Raw genomic sequence first — 13,578 nt, 5'->3', positions numbered from 1 at the left:
GCTAATAATCATGTCATTTTTGAACTTCTGCAATTATTAAAAAAAATTCTAACTTCATAATATGAAATATTTGTTGAAATAACAAAGAGACTGCAAAGAAAAGGAAAAAAGTGTCAAAATTTGCCTTAATACCCGATACTATTTTAACAAAAAATAAACCCATTTGTTGTTTTGACAGTTTTGATTACAGTTGGAGTTATTCTAATATTTTTAATGAGAATTTTTTTTTTTGATTTTGCATTAATTTCATCTCGAAATACTTCCGTTAGAACTTGTGATGGTAATAGTTTTCAATAATAATATTCTAGAAATATTTGTATCAATGTAATACCCTTCAACATGCATTTAGCTACCTCTAAAACATTACAGCTCTTGGTCCATAAAGAAAATGATTATTGACTACTAGGAAAGAAAAACAACTTTACGACCTCTCGACAAACTAAATAATGGTATCTTTTACAGCTAGTAGTGAAAAAACTAATATATTTACCTCCTCAACTTATTTATGTTAAAAATAAACAAACTGATGTACTGTAACGCTAAACAAGCATGTAAAATGGCTGTTTAAAAAGTTTTTTTTTTCTTTATACACCAAACCAATTGAGATATGATGGTACTCCATGTCAAATTACAATCTTAAAAATAAAATTTGTTAATAAAATTCACGAATGTCAATTAGACGTCTCTTAAGTTAATTAATTTTAATTGTGTGGTAATTAATCAATGCTTGTTCGACTTGTAAATAATGTACAACAGCAAGTTTTATAGGTCATAATTCATAAAATAATATCTCCTATAAAATACAATAAAAGTATTGCTTTTGTCATAAAGAGAGTAAAAGATAATTTAAAATAAAATGGCAAGTGCATTGGCCGGTTTATGGCATTTAGCACACCTTTATCAACGTAACAATGCTTTTCTCAAAACGAGTTTTCTGTTCTACATTTAACTTATGTAATAATTTTCCYTAAATTAAAGACATTYAAGACTGCTAGTGAGTAGTCAGTTATTTTTACACAGTGGGAGACTGGCTTTATTTTTATTTTCTAGCATTCACCTTGAAAGTAGAAATTATTTTCGGTGTTAGCTCCATTTGTGGATGTTCATGCGTCACAAAATTSTSGAATCACACAATTAATCAATTATTTTCACGGGTTAGCTAATATTAAAACATTATTTTCCAATTAATAATTCAATTTCAAAATTTCAATATTTAAAGTCATTGAAATAATTGTTAGTTTCCGCATGTTTTTAATTTTGTTAGCACAGATGCAACTTCTCTTTTACATAGATATACAGGTTGAAACAGAAATAAATACCACGTGCGGACCTCCCCAAATGTCCCTACCATTTTTACCAGGACCAGGAAACAAACTTTTGATGTTGATTTATGACAGTGACAACTTATCATAAATCGTTATTTTTGAAATTAAAATTGCTCATTTTTTACATTGTCAACCTTTGTTCATTGAATATTTATTTATTCCAGACACCTTTTGGTCATCTTGGAATATCAATGAAGAGCTTTTAATGTGCCGCCGTGACAAAAGGTTTACATAGACATTGACCCTCCATGCATTTTTATAAAATTCATTTTATGTTTGAACAAATCAAACGATGAATTACAAAAAAAAGGGAGTCGGAAACAGGATAAACAAAACCTTTTGCGGTTTTCAATTTTATTTTATTACAGATTTCTAATAACTTAATGACGTCTACTGAAAGATTGAAACTCAGGAAATTGCTCACAATTGACAAGTTTTAAAAATATATTTCAGTGTTGTACCACCCTGCAAGAAAATGGAAATATTTAATAATAATTAATTGCCTGGATAATGGTTTTGAAATGGAAACTCGACACTGATTAAATGAAGCGTATGTAGAGCATAATTAAATAAAACTCCCAATAACAAAAATGCAATTCTCACTACATACATTAATCTTCGATTATTTTAAAAGTGATTCCTGAGGCTTGAGTTACTTGTTTTATGTTACTCTTCACAATTTAAAAGTCTTAGTTTCTCTTGCTTTATTAGTTTTCCTTTCAGGTATTTTATTGCCTACTTTGTCTATATTTGGCACCGTATACACAACAATGTTACTTTGTTGCAAATAAATTTTTAGACATTTCTTGAAATTGATTTTTCCGAAAAACTGGATACATACAATAATAATAAACACATTATTACACGTAAATAAGCACGTCACTTTGTCATTGTCAATTTCTCATAAGTAATCAGCAATAAAAACACGTTATTCCGTTCTTGGGTAATAAGTAAATCAAGAAATTAATTACACACGTTTTGTAATTAAACACTATCATTATACATGCAAATGAGTAAAGAAAAATGAAAAAGTTGTGTAGTTTCTGGTCGGTCGGTTATAAACGCGACACGGATTGTTATCTGTAAATACACACGATACAAATCTTCGAAACCATAACAATGTATCATCTTTTCATATAAAATTCAAACGCTGTCTAAAACCTAAAAGATCTGCTTTGCACCCRGGATTTAGGACGAAAAAAGACCTTAGAATATCAATAAAACAAGCCTTTTCCGGCCCTTTGAAATCATATTTTAATTATTTAACACTCTTTCACTTCACTTGTGATAAAAGTTCAATCTTATCACGCATAAAACAAACAACTTCGATGATTTACTTAAGTTATTAGTTATTACGGAATGTTGTTAAGTCTCATTTTTTTTATTTACTATTTATTTTATCAGAGACATGGATGTCATGCTTGTCCCTCTTCCGGTCGTGTACCAATTAAAAAAAGAGCTAATTTTACTTRASCTTTAGAATAAATCATGAAAGTTTTCCACCGAATTTCTTTGATGTAATTTGAATCGGTCAACAAAGCTAGTYGTTGAAACGAATTAGTAACTTGATACGTAACGTAATAATTGCGTGCCGTTACGGCTCAGAGATAAAATTCTTCGTTGACAATCAACCACAAGCACAAATTAGGCTCAAATTAGCAACAACCTAAATGAAGTTTAATGATATCCCTAATTACCGACACGGCGAAAGTTCCAAAATTGCACCAAAGAGAATATCAAAGAAATAAACAAAAAAATAACGCAATTATAGTAACTAAAAAACTCGTTAAACTTTACACAATTTATAATTCAGCTTCAATTAAATTCTTAATTATTTGTCCTGCATTTAATTAAATATTGCGACAAAGTTGCTTTGACCGCGATTTTTCTACAAATCTTATCAACTGAAAATTCTCTCAAAAATTTTGAAGATCAAATACTAAGCACCTGATGACCTATAATCTTATCATTGATTGATATCGATTCAAATTTTATACATGGGAATTTTCAATGTGTATGACGTTGACCACAACCGAGTCAGTGTAACTTAATCTTGACATTAGTCAGATTTTTACACTTTCAAGGCAAATAAAAAATGCAATTTTGAATTTTTACCTTGCAAAGAGGTTTTAAATAAGAGAACCTCGACAAAATCAGCAGATTAAATGAAATTTGAGTGTCTTGCTTTTGTTCGATATTTATAGAAAACGAATCGTCTCATATTCAAATAATTATACTTAGAAAAATCAATAAGAAATGACTTGCTAACATTGACGATAAATATTACGTAAGTTTCGTCAAACAATAAATGGAACTTTTTTCTACACGTTACCTTTGCATTTGCATACGATCAATAAGTACCAAAATATTTATTTAGTTGAAAGTTTCCGAAACAAAGTTCAGTATTTAAAAAAAAGTGTGATAAAGGTCGCACTTTGATTATAATAATTTAATCCTGGATGCGTCATTGTGGACCCTCAAATCCAAAGATCAATTTCGCGTAATAGCTTTGTTTTTTCTCACTGGAAAACACGTTAATACTTCAAAATGCAACACTCTGTAATTCCTAATTATTATAATTCATAATAATAATTTATTGATCCCAAATACCGTACGAATTAAATATTTTAATCTCTGGCACATTGAATTATTTACCTACGTACATAAATCCATAAATGGGCAATTTACCAATATTTATTAATGCTAAATAGAAGTGGCATGCCCTGAAAGCCATATTTATAACATTATTTTGCATTCACCGACTTTGCGACTTTGACTAATGTCATTTCCGGCAAATTTTTCTACCTAACTTAATAGGCCAAATACGCATTATCTCAACAAAATCTACTTTCTAGCACTTAACCAGACATTTTCTACCTGAACGACAGGTACTTACAATGTCAACTATAGTGATTTAACGGTTTTCGTTATAAATTTTGTGGGAAAGAGTTATTGCTTTGCCACACATGCTGATATCAGGATGATACCACTTCCTGACACAAATACCCCAATCAATATTACTGATAAATCCGTCCACGAATTTTTTCAACAGTAATATCCCAAATAGGCGATAAAATAAAATAAAATTTTGATGTTTTTGCCAAATGTTGCTCGTAACAATTTAGGTGGAAAATTGGCCTTCTTAGCGAAACGTTTTGAGGAAAACGTCAAAATTTTGTCAGGCTATTWTTATTATGTCCTGAATAAATAATAAATTTCGAACAAATTATTATTATCACTATGGGTCGGATTATATGCAAAATGCATATTTGTTATTAAGACGTACATCAACAAAATTATAAGTTTTCTATGCATATCTGATGTTTTTTGATTAAATAGACCATTAAAAATGCATYTTTTGGCAACTTTGTGCATATTTTAGGAAATATTGCATATTTGTGCATATTTTCTTCAAATCAAAAATTTCAGTTCAAGTTAAAAATTAGACAGTTTAAGAAAAAAGATCCGATTACAAAATATGTTAAAGAGAAAACAACCGGTAATTTGTAAGCCGAACTGAAAAAATTAGTATCCTGCTGAGTGTTTCCTTTTTGAATTCGTTTTATACAGGGTGAATATAAAGTATGGAACTAAGCGTTTTTTTTTTGATCATTTGCCTCTAGAAAATAATACTTAATATAAAWTAAAGTAATATAAAAATGTGATCGTATTTTGAGAAAAAAAAATTGTTTTGTTTTTGAGTTATGCATTTTTTTATCAAAATTGCAATATATGCAAAAAAATACTAAAAGAAATGAATATAAAATAGCTAGTTGTAATTTTTAGATTATAATCTTAATGAAAAAAATGTTTTTTTAGTGGGTTGTCATTTAAAAAAAATATATTTTTGTAGAACTTAAAAACAAAAGATTTTGAAAAATTTTGTTTTTGATAAAACTTAATAAAATGGCTTGTCTGAGGTAAAACCAATTTTCTTTCGTTCAAGATGCCAAAAATACAAAGTCGAGAATAAAAATTTATCCAAACTTTGATTTTTTATTGTTAAAAGTTTTGCACATCAATGCATATTTGGCCTATATTGGAGCATATTTCTTAATATCTTGTGCATATTTTTGTGAAATTAATTATCACACTTCTACCAACGGCAGATTCAATATTTTCGAAAGAATTTACTCCGAAATGAGACAAAAATCGTTTTCAAAAATTTTACAAATTATTTGTTTGCATTCATGTTTCAGAAGCAATTAAATTTTGACACATTTTAACCGCGGCAAAATTTTGACATTTGCAAATAATCGCTGTAAAATGGGCAGAAACCATAGTAATTAATGTAATTATAATTTTTTCATTGTATGAAGGAAATATTCGCTATAATTATCTTGAATAATAAAACTTAATTTGGGATTTTTTAATACATCTGGAAACGTAGTTTTATTTCTATGGAGTTTACATTGTTTCAAATGTAATTATTTTGGCTATAAAATGGTAATAAACTGTATCAGACGTTGCCGTAAAAAAATCATCAATCACATCTGAAGGCTAAATAAGGAGATAAAATGTAAGAAATTCATAAAATTTGACACTCCTAGATGTTTAAACTCTGTGTTTCCCTGCGATATATCATTCCACTGTAATTGGAATTGCACAAATTTCTGGTTTTACTTGCCATAACTTGTTCTTTGCATGAGTCTCACTTACTACAGTAATTAGTGAGGAAGCAAAAGTCTCTTTTTGCTCTCGAACAAGTATTTGATTAGTGGTTGTGCCGATTCTTTTTATATCAGCAGATTATTAATTCTTTGGCATCCCTTGAGATGAATTAGCTGGAATATCAACATCAACCCTCTGAAAAGAACGTGCAAAAAGGAGATTGTGCACCCCCTATTTCCTGGAATTCCGCGAAACGCTACATGCGTCAGTGTAAACTCGACTTACATAATCTTTATCTGTTTTTACTTAAACGTGTCCTTCAAAATTGATATGTAATTATATCAGAGATAGGACCACACTGGCGTCAGTCCACTCAAACGGATGCATATTTTGTGAACCGAGACACGTAGGCTTGCTTCCGGTTCCGAGAGTAATTTTTACATTTTGAGAAATTCATCTGTCATGAATTTTAATTTGTTTTCTAACTCTTTGTAAATAATTTTTATTGCAAAGGACTCACACGAAGAATTATATCGTCTAATCTTATCAGGAGTTATTTTTGTCACGTTTTATGACTTGGCGTTGAATCACAAGTGAACTATTGCAATTTGATCTCTTTTTAAAGATTTGTTAGTAATTTTGAGCCGGTTTAAAGGGTAAAAATTTGTTTTCCGGCCTTGGGACAACGTAATTGCTCCTTTTGATTGCTTTGATTTTCTGAAATCGTTGTTAATTGCGTAAACTGTTTAAACAGTGTTTTACAGCCTTGAATTCGGGGAAAATGAAGACAAAGTTAAAATTTAAACGATTTATTAAGTTGCAAAACTGATACAAAAACGAATGAGTATGTTCATAACTTTTACAAAATAAACCAATGATTCACAACAACTAAATTCTACCCTGGTCTCGATCCATGTTGTTAGTTTCGATTTTTTGCATTTCYAAATAAATAAGTAGAAAACAAATTAAATAAAATCACAATTCGTAAACTATRTTAAATTAGCCTAATGATAACTTTAATAAGTTGCTAAATAAACCCATTTTCGTGATTTATCGAAACRAATGGCACTGGCAAAATAGATCAAATACTTTTCCAAGTAAGGGACCGAGTTATTACCACAAGTACTCTTCTATTTAGCAGTAAAAGCACCACCTGCTAATAAATCTCTCTCCACATAAAAATTACTTTGGTAACAATATATAAATATATAAACATAAAAATAAGTAAATATACAATAGCCTATAACAGTCGAACAGTCAAAATTGCGAACTTACGTAAGTATCGACTTGGACAAGTCGAAGACTAAAATATAGGAACGACCGCATAAGATTATTTTATCACATACGTATTCTTTTATTAAATACTGAGGTATTCACATCACTAGTACCTTCTAGTTGGAATAAAGTGGCATTGTCGTTGTGACAACTTCGCCGTTACTATTTATTTGACGATGGACAAGAATTGGAGTCTTCGGAACTGAATCGGGAAGCTCTGATGCTTTAATCGTCACTCGTTCAGGTTGAGGTGACAACGAATCTTTTTTACGCAATTCAACATCYTCGTTAGCTTTACCATTGCCATTCAACAAAGGCGCTGTCTCGTTCGGCAATTTGGTGTTGTTTTCATTTGGAGCTTTAGCCTCCAAAGACTTCCCCAAAGGTTTCATCTCTTCCCCAAAGCCGTTTTCATTCGATTTGTTTCGTTTGCGTTGATTCTTCCGCTTCTGGTTCTTCCGATTCACATAGTAGACGATCAGGAACGCAATCAAAGCTATCACTAAACCCACCACTATATAAACAGAATGAGTGTTTGAATTTTCAAAACTTGCTCGTTCCATTTCACCAACAACGGTGTCATTAGTTGGGAACATCTCAACTTCACTTTTGTCTGATTGTTTGACAAATGTTGGTTCTTCTTTTCCGATTTGGATCTCTTCAGTGACAGGACTTTTGGTCGTTGTTGTGGTTTCTGGTTCTGGTTCTGGTTGGAGAACATCTTCGAAAACTATTTTTACTCCTTCCTTCAAGTCGGGGGCAGGAGAAGCATTAATTTCGTCGTGGATTCCAATAGGATTGGCAGTTGAACAGTTGAAATGGCAAGCTTTTGGTTCAATTGGCAGGATTGGAGTATCACCACTTCCCTCATCACCACTACCTTCTGTAAGATCTTCCGTAGTTTGGGTAATACCTTCAGCTTTGAAAAATTCTTCTTGTTCGTCTAATGGAGTGTCTTCTTTGGCTTCAAAATCGTCTTGGCCTGAACCAGCCTCGTCACCCAACATTGAATTTAACAAATTTTCTTTGATCAAGAAACAGTTAACTGAATCTAATGATCGGCCGTGAAACTCCTTGGGAAGGTCACATGTGAGGTTCTCTGATATAATTCCAGCGTTTCTGAGTTGTTCAAAAACTGATAAGTTATCACAATCACAATTAATGGGGTTGTCATGAAAATAAATAGTTTTCAGTTCTTTCAAAAACGTCCAGTCTTTTGGGAAATTCTCAATCAAATTGTGTGATAAATCAATGACTTGTAGATTTTTCGGGAGTTGTGAGAACTCAACACGACTCAAGTAATTCATACTCAAGTTCAGATTCTTCAATTTTGGCAAATAAGGGAATTGTGATGGTAGAGATGTGATTGTGTTTCTTGATAAATCCAAAGAGTTCAAATTTTTTAAATATTTCAACTTGGAATCGACGTTAATTATCGACGCATTGTTGATATTTAAACGCACTATTGTTGATATTTGTTTCGGGATGAGTTTCTTGATGAACTCGTAGGAGTCACATGAAGTTTCCAATCGTTCATCCTGTATTTGGCAGGTGCAGGATTCAGGACAAGTCACATCAACAATGGACGCCCCCAGAGCCAAATGCAAACTGGCAACTAGCACTAGTAGTTTCATGTTGTTCCTGAAAAAAATCAATCAATTAGTATGCAACAAATTAATTAATCGCTACTTGTGGGACAGTGACAATCCGACAATTGGCCACGGAATAATGCAGTATTTCCGCACTACTTGTCCACGCATCTTGATGAATGAATGCACAAGGATGCGAACACAATAAAAAGGTTGCGTAATTCAGGACCGGCAAAGGGACAAATCGAAACGCGACCACTTTCTAAACCAAGATTGGTTGCCCGATGTCGTATGATTCACTCTCAAAAAGTAGGTAGCGAGCCGGTGTAACGGCACATTTCGCACAAAATGCGATTGCAACCATTATTTTAAAATTTGGGCCACTGCCACACCGCACTTTTCAACAAGAGAAAGAGAAAGTCGCATTCTCCAAAATAAACCAATTACGCACCAAGACAATATTTTGCGTAACGTCTGAATTTTTCATTTAATTTGACCCATTGGAAAAAGTTCAAGTGCACGATTTAAAATCACTTACGTTTTGAGGAGTCAAGTTGAAAAAATAAAGTGCACGGGACCGCTGATGCACTTGGGAGCTGGTAACTGTCTGTAAGCGCTATCCAGACCTCACTGCACTCACATGTTGGCACTTAACATGAATGTTCTTATCTCACTATCGAATTACAGTCAGTCATAAATTCAACAAATTTCTAATAACTCAAAGACGATTTAAAAATAGTACCGATTTGAAGACAGCGCGCGCTTTCCTTCGAACGCGTGAATACGGAGTGAAACCCGGAGTACTGCTGCTTCCACCCGATGTGGAAATGCGTTCATTACGCAATGATTCAAGTCTTAAGTCTCTTCAAGCCACTCCACACCATCTACACGTAAAATAATCAACTAATAATCAACTAACTCTGCGTAGTGGGGGGATATTACCTGGAGCTGACCTGTAGTAACACAGGTACCTACAGAAAGGTAGAATTACATTGTGATTCATTGCTAGTGCGGAGTGTTTGTTCCGCGGACTCTTCCACGTTATTTCAGCCTCATGAGTGTCAAAAAACCGATGGTGAGTACTACTAATTACTCCTCTACAGTTAACAAACCTTAAGTCACTTGTTACTAATCTTCTAATGCAAAGATGCGCAACAAGAAGTTGCATCAAGGTTAGTCGCAGTACTCAACATTGACAATTGTTTTTCGTCGGTGCGACATTAAAAACGAATTGTCTTTTTTCCGTAACGATTTTTAGTCTACCTACGTGTCACGGTATAAATAAAGCTGTTATCTTGTTGATAAAATACTAGCAACACATATTGCGACATGAACTCTAATTAATTTCTTTGGTTTAGATGCGATTACACCAATTTTGGCTACTTCTTGTCGTCGTTTCGGCCGTAAGCTCTGTAACTACAACTCCTAGGAGTAACGTTAACTGCATCGATGGTTGTGAATGCAAGGAGCAGAATGCAATCACGAGAAAAGCAATCGAAGTGTTTAATTGCAAAAATCAGTTTGTGCTAACCAAAAACACTCTTCAAAATATCCCCAAAGATCGCACTTTTATCAAATTTAAAAATATTGACGTCCAACACATTAGTAATGATGCTTTTGAAGATTTCAAACAATTAGAAGAAGTAGACATTGAAAATTCTAATGTCGGCACAATTGATACTGCAGCATTTGATTGGAAACATCTGGGTACTATCAGTTTCAAAAAAATCCAATTTGGCAATACAATAAATTTGAAAGCTGAAGCTTTAGAAGAATTCATCTGTGAAGATTGTCAGCTGTCTGAAGTACCAAACTTAGATAATGTACCATCACTGACTTTTATTAATTTCGCGAATAATCTTATCAAAAATATTCCGGAATCAGCTTTCTCGAAGTTGAAAAAATTAGAAGAAGTTAATCTATCAAACAATAGCATTTCAGAATTACCTATGAATCTTTTCAGTAAAAACGAAATTGATACTTTAAAATTGGACTACAATCCTTTGAAAAGTTTCAGGTTCCATTCCGATAATGTTTTGGAAAGTCTGAGTCTTGCTCATTGCAATTTGACAATTTTTGATGAAAATGCCACTAAAAATTTGACAGTCTTGACTCTTCTCGATTTGAGTGGTAACCACCTTGTTGTTTTGCCAATTGATACTTTCAATCCAATGAAATCTCTCGAAACAATCGATTTATCGGACAACCACTTGGTCGAATTGGACGATAACATCTTTTCAGAAAACATTCTGCTCAATAACATCAATCTCAGTAACAATAAACTTAAAAAATTACCGAATTTCCAGTCGAAATCAATTGTTTTTGAGACTAATATATTCTCGTGCAATAACTGCGGTTTAAAATCGGCTCGTGGGCTTGAAAACATGAAACGACTTACAACAATTGATTTATCCAACAATGAAATCAATGAAATCGACGGTGCTTTTACCGAAATGTCCAATCTTCAAAAACTTTTCCTATCAAATAACCAAATTGCTTCAATCGGGCTTAAATCATTCGGTCAAAACTCTAAATTGGAAACACTCGACTTGTCTAATAACCCTCTCTTGCCATTGGACCCAGTTATGTTTGCTGCACTTCCATCGTTGAAAATTTTGAATATCAGTAGTTGTGCTCTTGAGAATGTCTGGAGCAATTACAACGCCGAACTTCCAGAACTGACCCAACTCTACCTGGGCCACAATAAACTATCTGTGATAAGACTTAAGGACATTGAGGTCATGCCAAAACTGAAAGTGATTGATTTGCAAGAAAATCCATTGACGTGTACGGTTGACCTCGAAGAAGTTGTTAAATACTTTATCAAGAAGTCCGTTTATCCGGCGGAAGTTGGCGGTATCCAGTTTAAAACACACGAAGAATTGACATTTGCCGAAAACACGAAGCTTGTTCTTCAACCTATGTGGCCGAAAATCATCCCTAATTGCGACTTTGACTTAGAGGAGGAAAAGGACGATCCTGAAACCTTGGACGAAGTTCCTGACGATGACGACGAATTTTACGATGACTACGAGGAAAACGACGATAATGAGGAGATCCCCGTCGAGAAGGTCATCGAAGTCCCCTCGCCCTTCAACCTAGCACGGGCAACTTACATCCTTTCCATCACATCGGTCTTTATTTTGACCGCTGTTTTAGTATCCGTTGTGGCGGTTGTTCTCACTCTCTTGGTTTTGAAGAGGAACAAATCGTTCAATATGCATACTGGTAATCTTCCCCGACCGAAGATACCCTTGTGGCATGTAACTCCAGGGCAAAAGAAACACAGTGGCTCCGTGTATAGGCCACTTTCTGAAGACCTTACCGGATCGCGAACTCCCATCATTAATCGATACGAGTTCAAACCCCAAGTTCATAATTCCCTACCTTAATTTTAATTACTTAACTGTGTTTTATCATAAGTAACGTTAGTTGACTTGTTTATAATTTTGTTTTATTTTATTGTTTTCAATGATAATACGTAGTACAGTATATCTATGCCATCACCTTATTAATTATACTGAGACACATGTAAAAAAATTTGATAATAAATTATTTAACTGGGTCTATATTTTTCCTGTCTCGCTATCACTTATTTTGCATTTGTATACGTTTCCGTTTTTTTAAGGACGATAAGGAAGTTCCAATTACGAAATTGGAAAAATTTTAGTCACATTTCTAGGTAAGTTTATTTTTCTTATCTGATACATTCTTAGCTGAGATGTGATTTAAAACCACTTTGTAAATAAGTTTTTTAGTCTAGGAAAGTCCAGTGACAAAACATTTTTTTTGTAATATATTCGTAGTAGAATATTTGGTACGACTATATTACGTTTCTAAATTTTTGTAATTAAACATTGATCACTATAGTGTTAATGCTTTCACTTCTTCGTTCGGAAGTTATGTTGGCCTAATTGTGGATAAGAGTCTAGTGAGCTCTTTTATATAATATAACATTGCAAAATTTCAATTTGAACCGAACTTGTTGCATAATTGTTTGTTTACTGTTTGTTGAACCCGGTTTATTGAACAGTGACGAAAATTAAGCTAATATCACTTAACCAGACCGATTTTGGCTGATTGAAATAAATACTGGGAGTCAAAAGTGCAAAAAAAAAGAAGGAACTAGAAGTGGACTTGGTGATTATTGTGAAATAATCGATCTTTGGTCGTTAGAATTCACGTATTTTTTTCTAATCAGTCAACAATGCCAACGATAACATTGAATTTGTCAGTCACAATCGAGTGGACCACGAACACAAACACCTTGAGTAATTAGAAAATCACGCAAATTTTTGCTAATTTAGCCTTAACCTGAATTTTATTTACTGTTTGGGGCATGACGATAAAATTATCTCGTTTGCTAGCCATTGCCCTTTACACTGATAAATGTGTAAACTTGTTTTTTAAATTGTAAACAAAATATAAATTGATAAATTGCACGAAATTCGTTGAAAATTTCGTTCCCATGCGACGCAGTAACAGCAAATATTTTTCTATTATCAGGTTGATAAGTGATAAAGTATATTTTCTCCAGTTGATTAAACAAAGCTTGTCCGATATGGAGACAATGTTTTGAACCAAATTTAATCACATTCAAAGTTTAAGACAGCCTAGTTATGAATTTAGGGGGTGTATCTGTTAACATGTTAATACATTTATGTGGCTGTTTCCCTTGTATTCAAGCAGATATCTAGATCATTATGACAACTTCGGGGACGTCACAGGATAAGATAGCAAAAATACCGAATTAATATTCATTCAAATTATCCGAAGAC

General features: G+C 33.0%; 2 protein-coding genes across 2 annotated transcripts; one reads left to right on the top strand and one right to left on the bottom strand.

Annotated features, from left to right (window-relative positions):
* Nucleotides 1-6,729: 6,729 nt before the first annotated feature.
* Nucleotides 6,730-9,642, bottom strand: LOC123006729 (protein windpipe). Its single transcript, XM_044401433.1, has 2 exons — nucleotides 9,339-9,642; nucleotides 6,730-8,852 (listed from the first exon to the last, which is right to left on the bottom strand). Exon 2 carries the CDS (start codon nucleotides 8,843-8,845, stop codon nucleotides 7,328-7,330), a length of 1,518 nt encoding a protein of 505 aa, XP_044257368.1. The 5' UTR covers nucleotides 8,846-8,852; nucleotides 9,339-9,642; the 3' UTR covers nucleotides 6,730-7,327.
* A 75-nt stretch (nucleotides 9,643-9,717) lies between these two features.
* Nucleotides 9,718-12,365, top strand: LOC123006727 (leucine-rich repeats and immunoglobulin-like domains protein sma-10). Its single transcript, XM_044401430.1, has 2 exons — nucleotides 9,718-9,875; nucleotides 10,159-12,365. Exons 1-2 carry the CDS (start codon nucleotides 9,855-9,857, stop codon nucleotides 12,190-12,192), a joined length of 2,055 nt encoding a protein of 684 aa, XP_044257365.1. The 5' UTR covers nucleotides 9,718-9,854; the 3' UTR covers nucleotides 12,193-12,365.
* The last annotated feature ends 1,213 nt before the right edge of the window (nucleotides 12,366-13,578 follow it).

The sequence above is a fragment of the Tribolium madens genome, unplaced genomic scaffold (assembly GCF_015345945.1).
Source record: "Tribolium madens isolate multiple individuals breed KSU strain unplaced genomic scaffold, Tmad_KSU_1.1 Scaffold_2;HRSCAF=44;Tcas5.2_LGX, whole genome shotgun sequence".
NCBI classification, from domain to species: domain Eukaryota; kingdom Metazoa; phylum Arthropoda; class Insecta; order Coleoptera; family Tenebrionidae; genus Tribolium; species Tribolium madens.
Note: the sequence above shows the minus strand (reverse complement) of the source record. Positions and strands in the feature narration are given on the sequence as shown.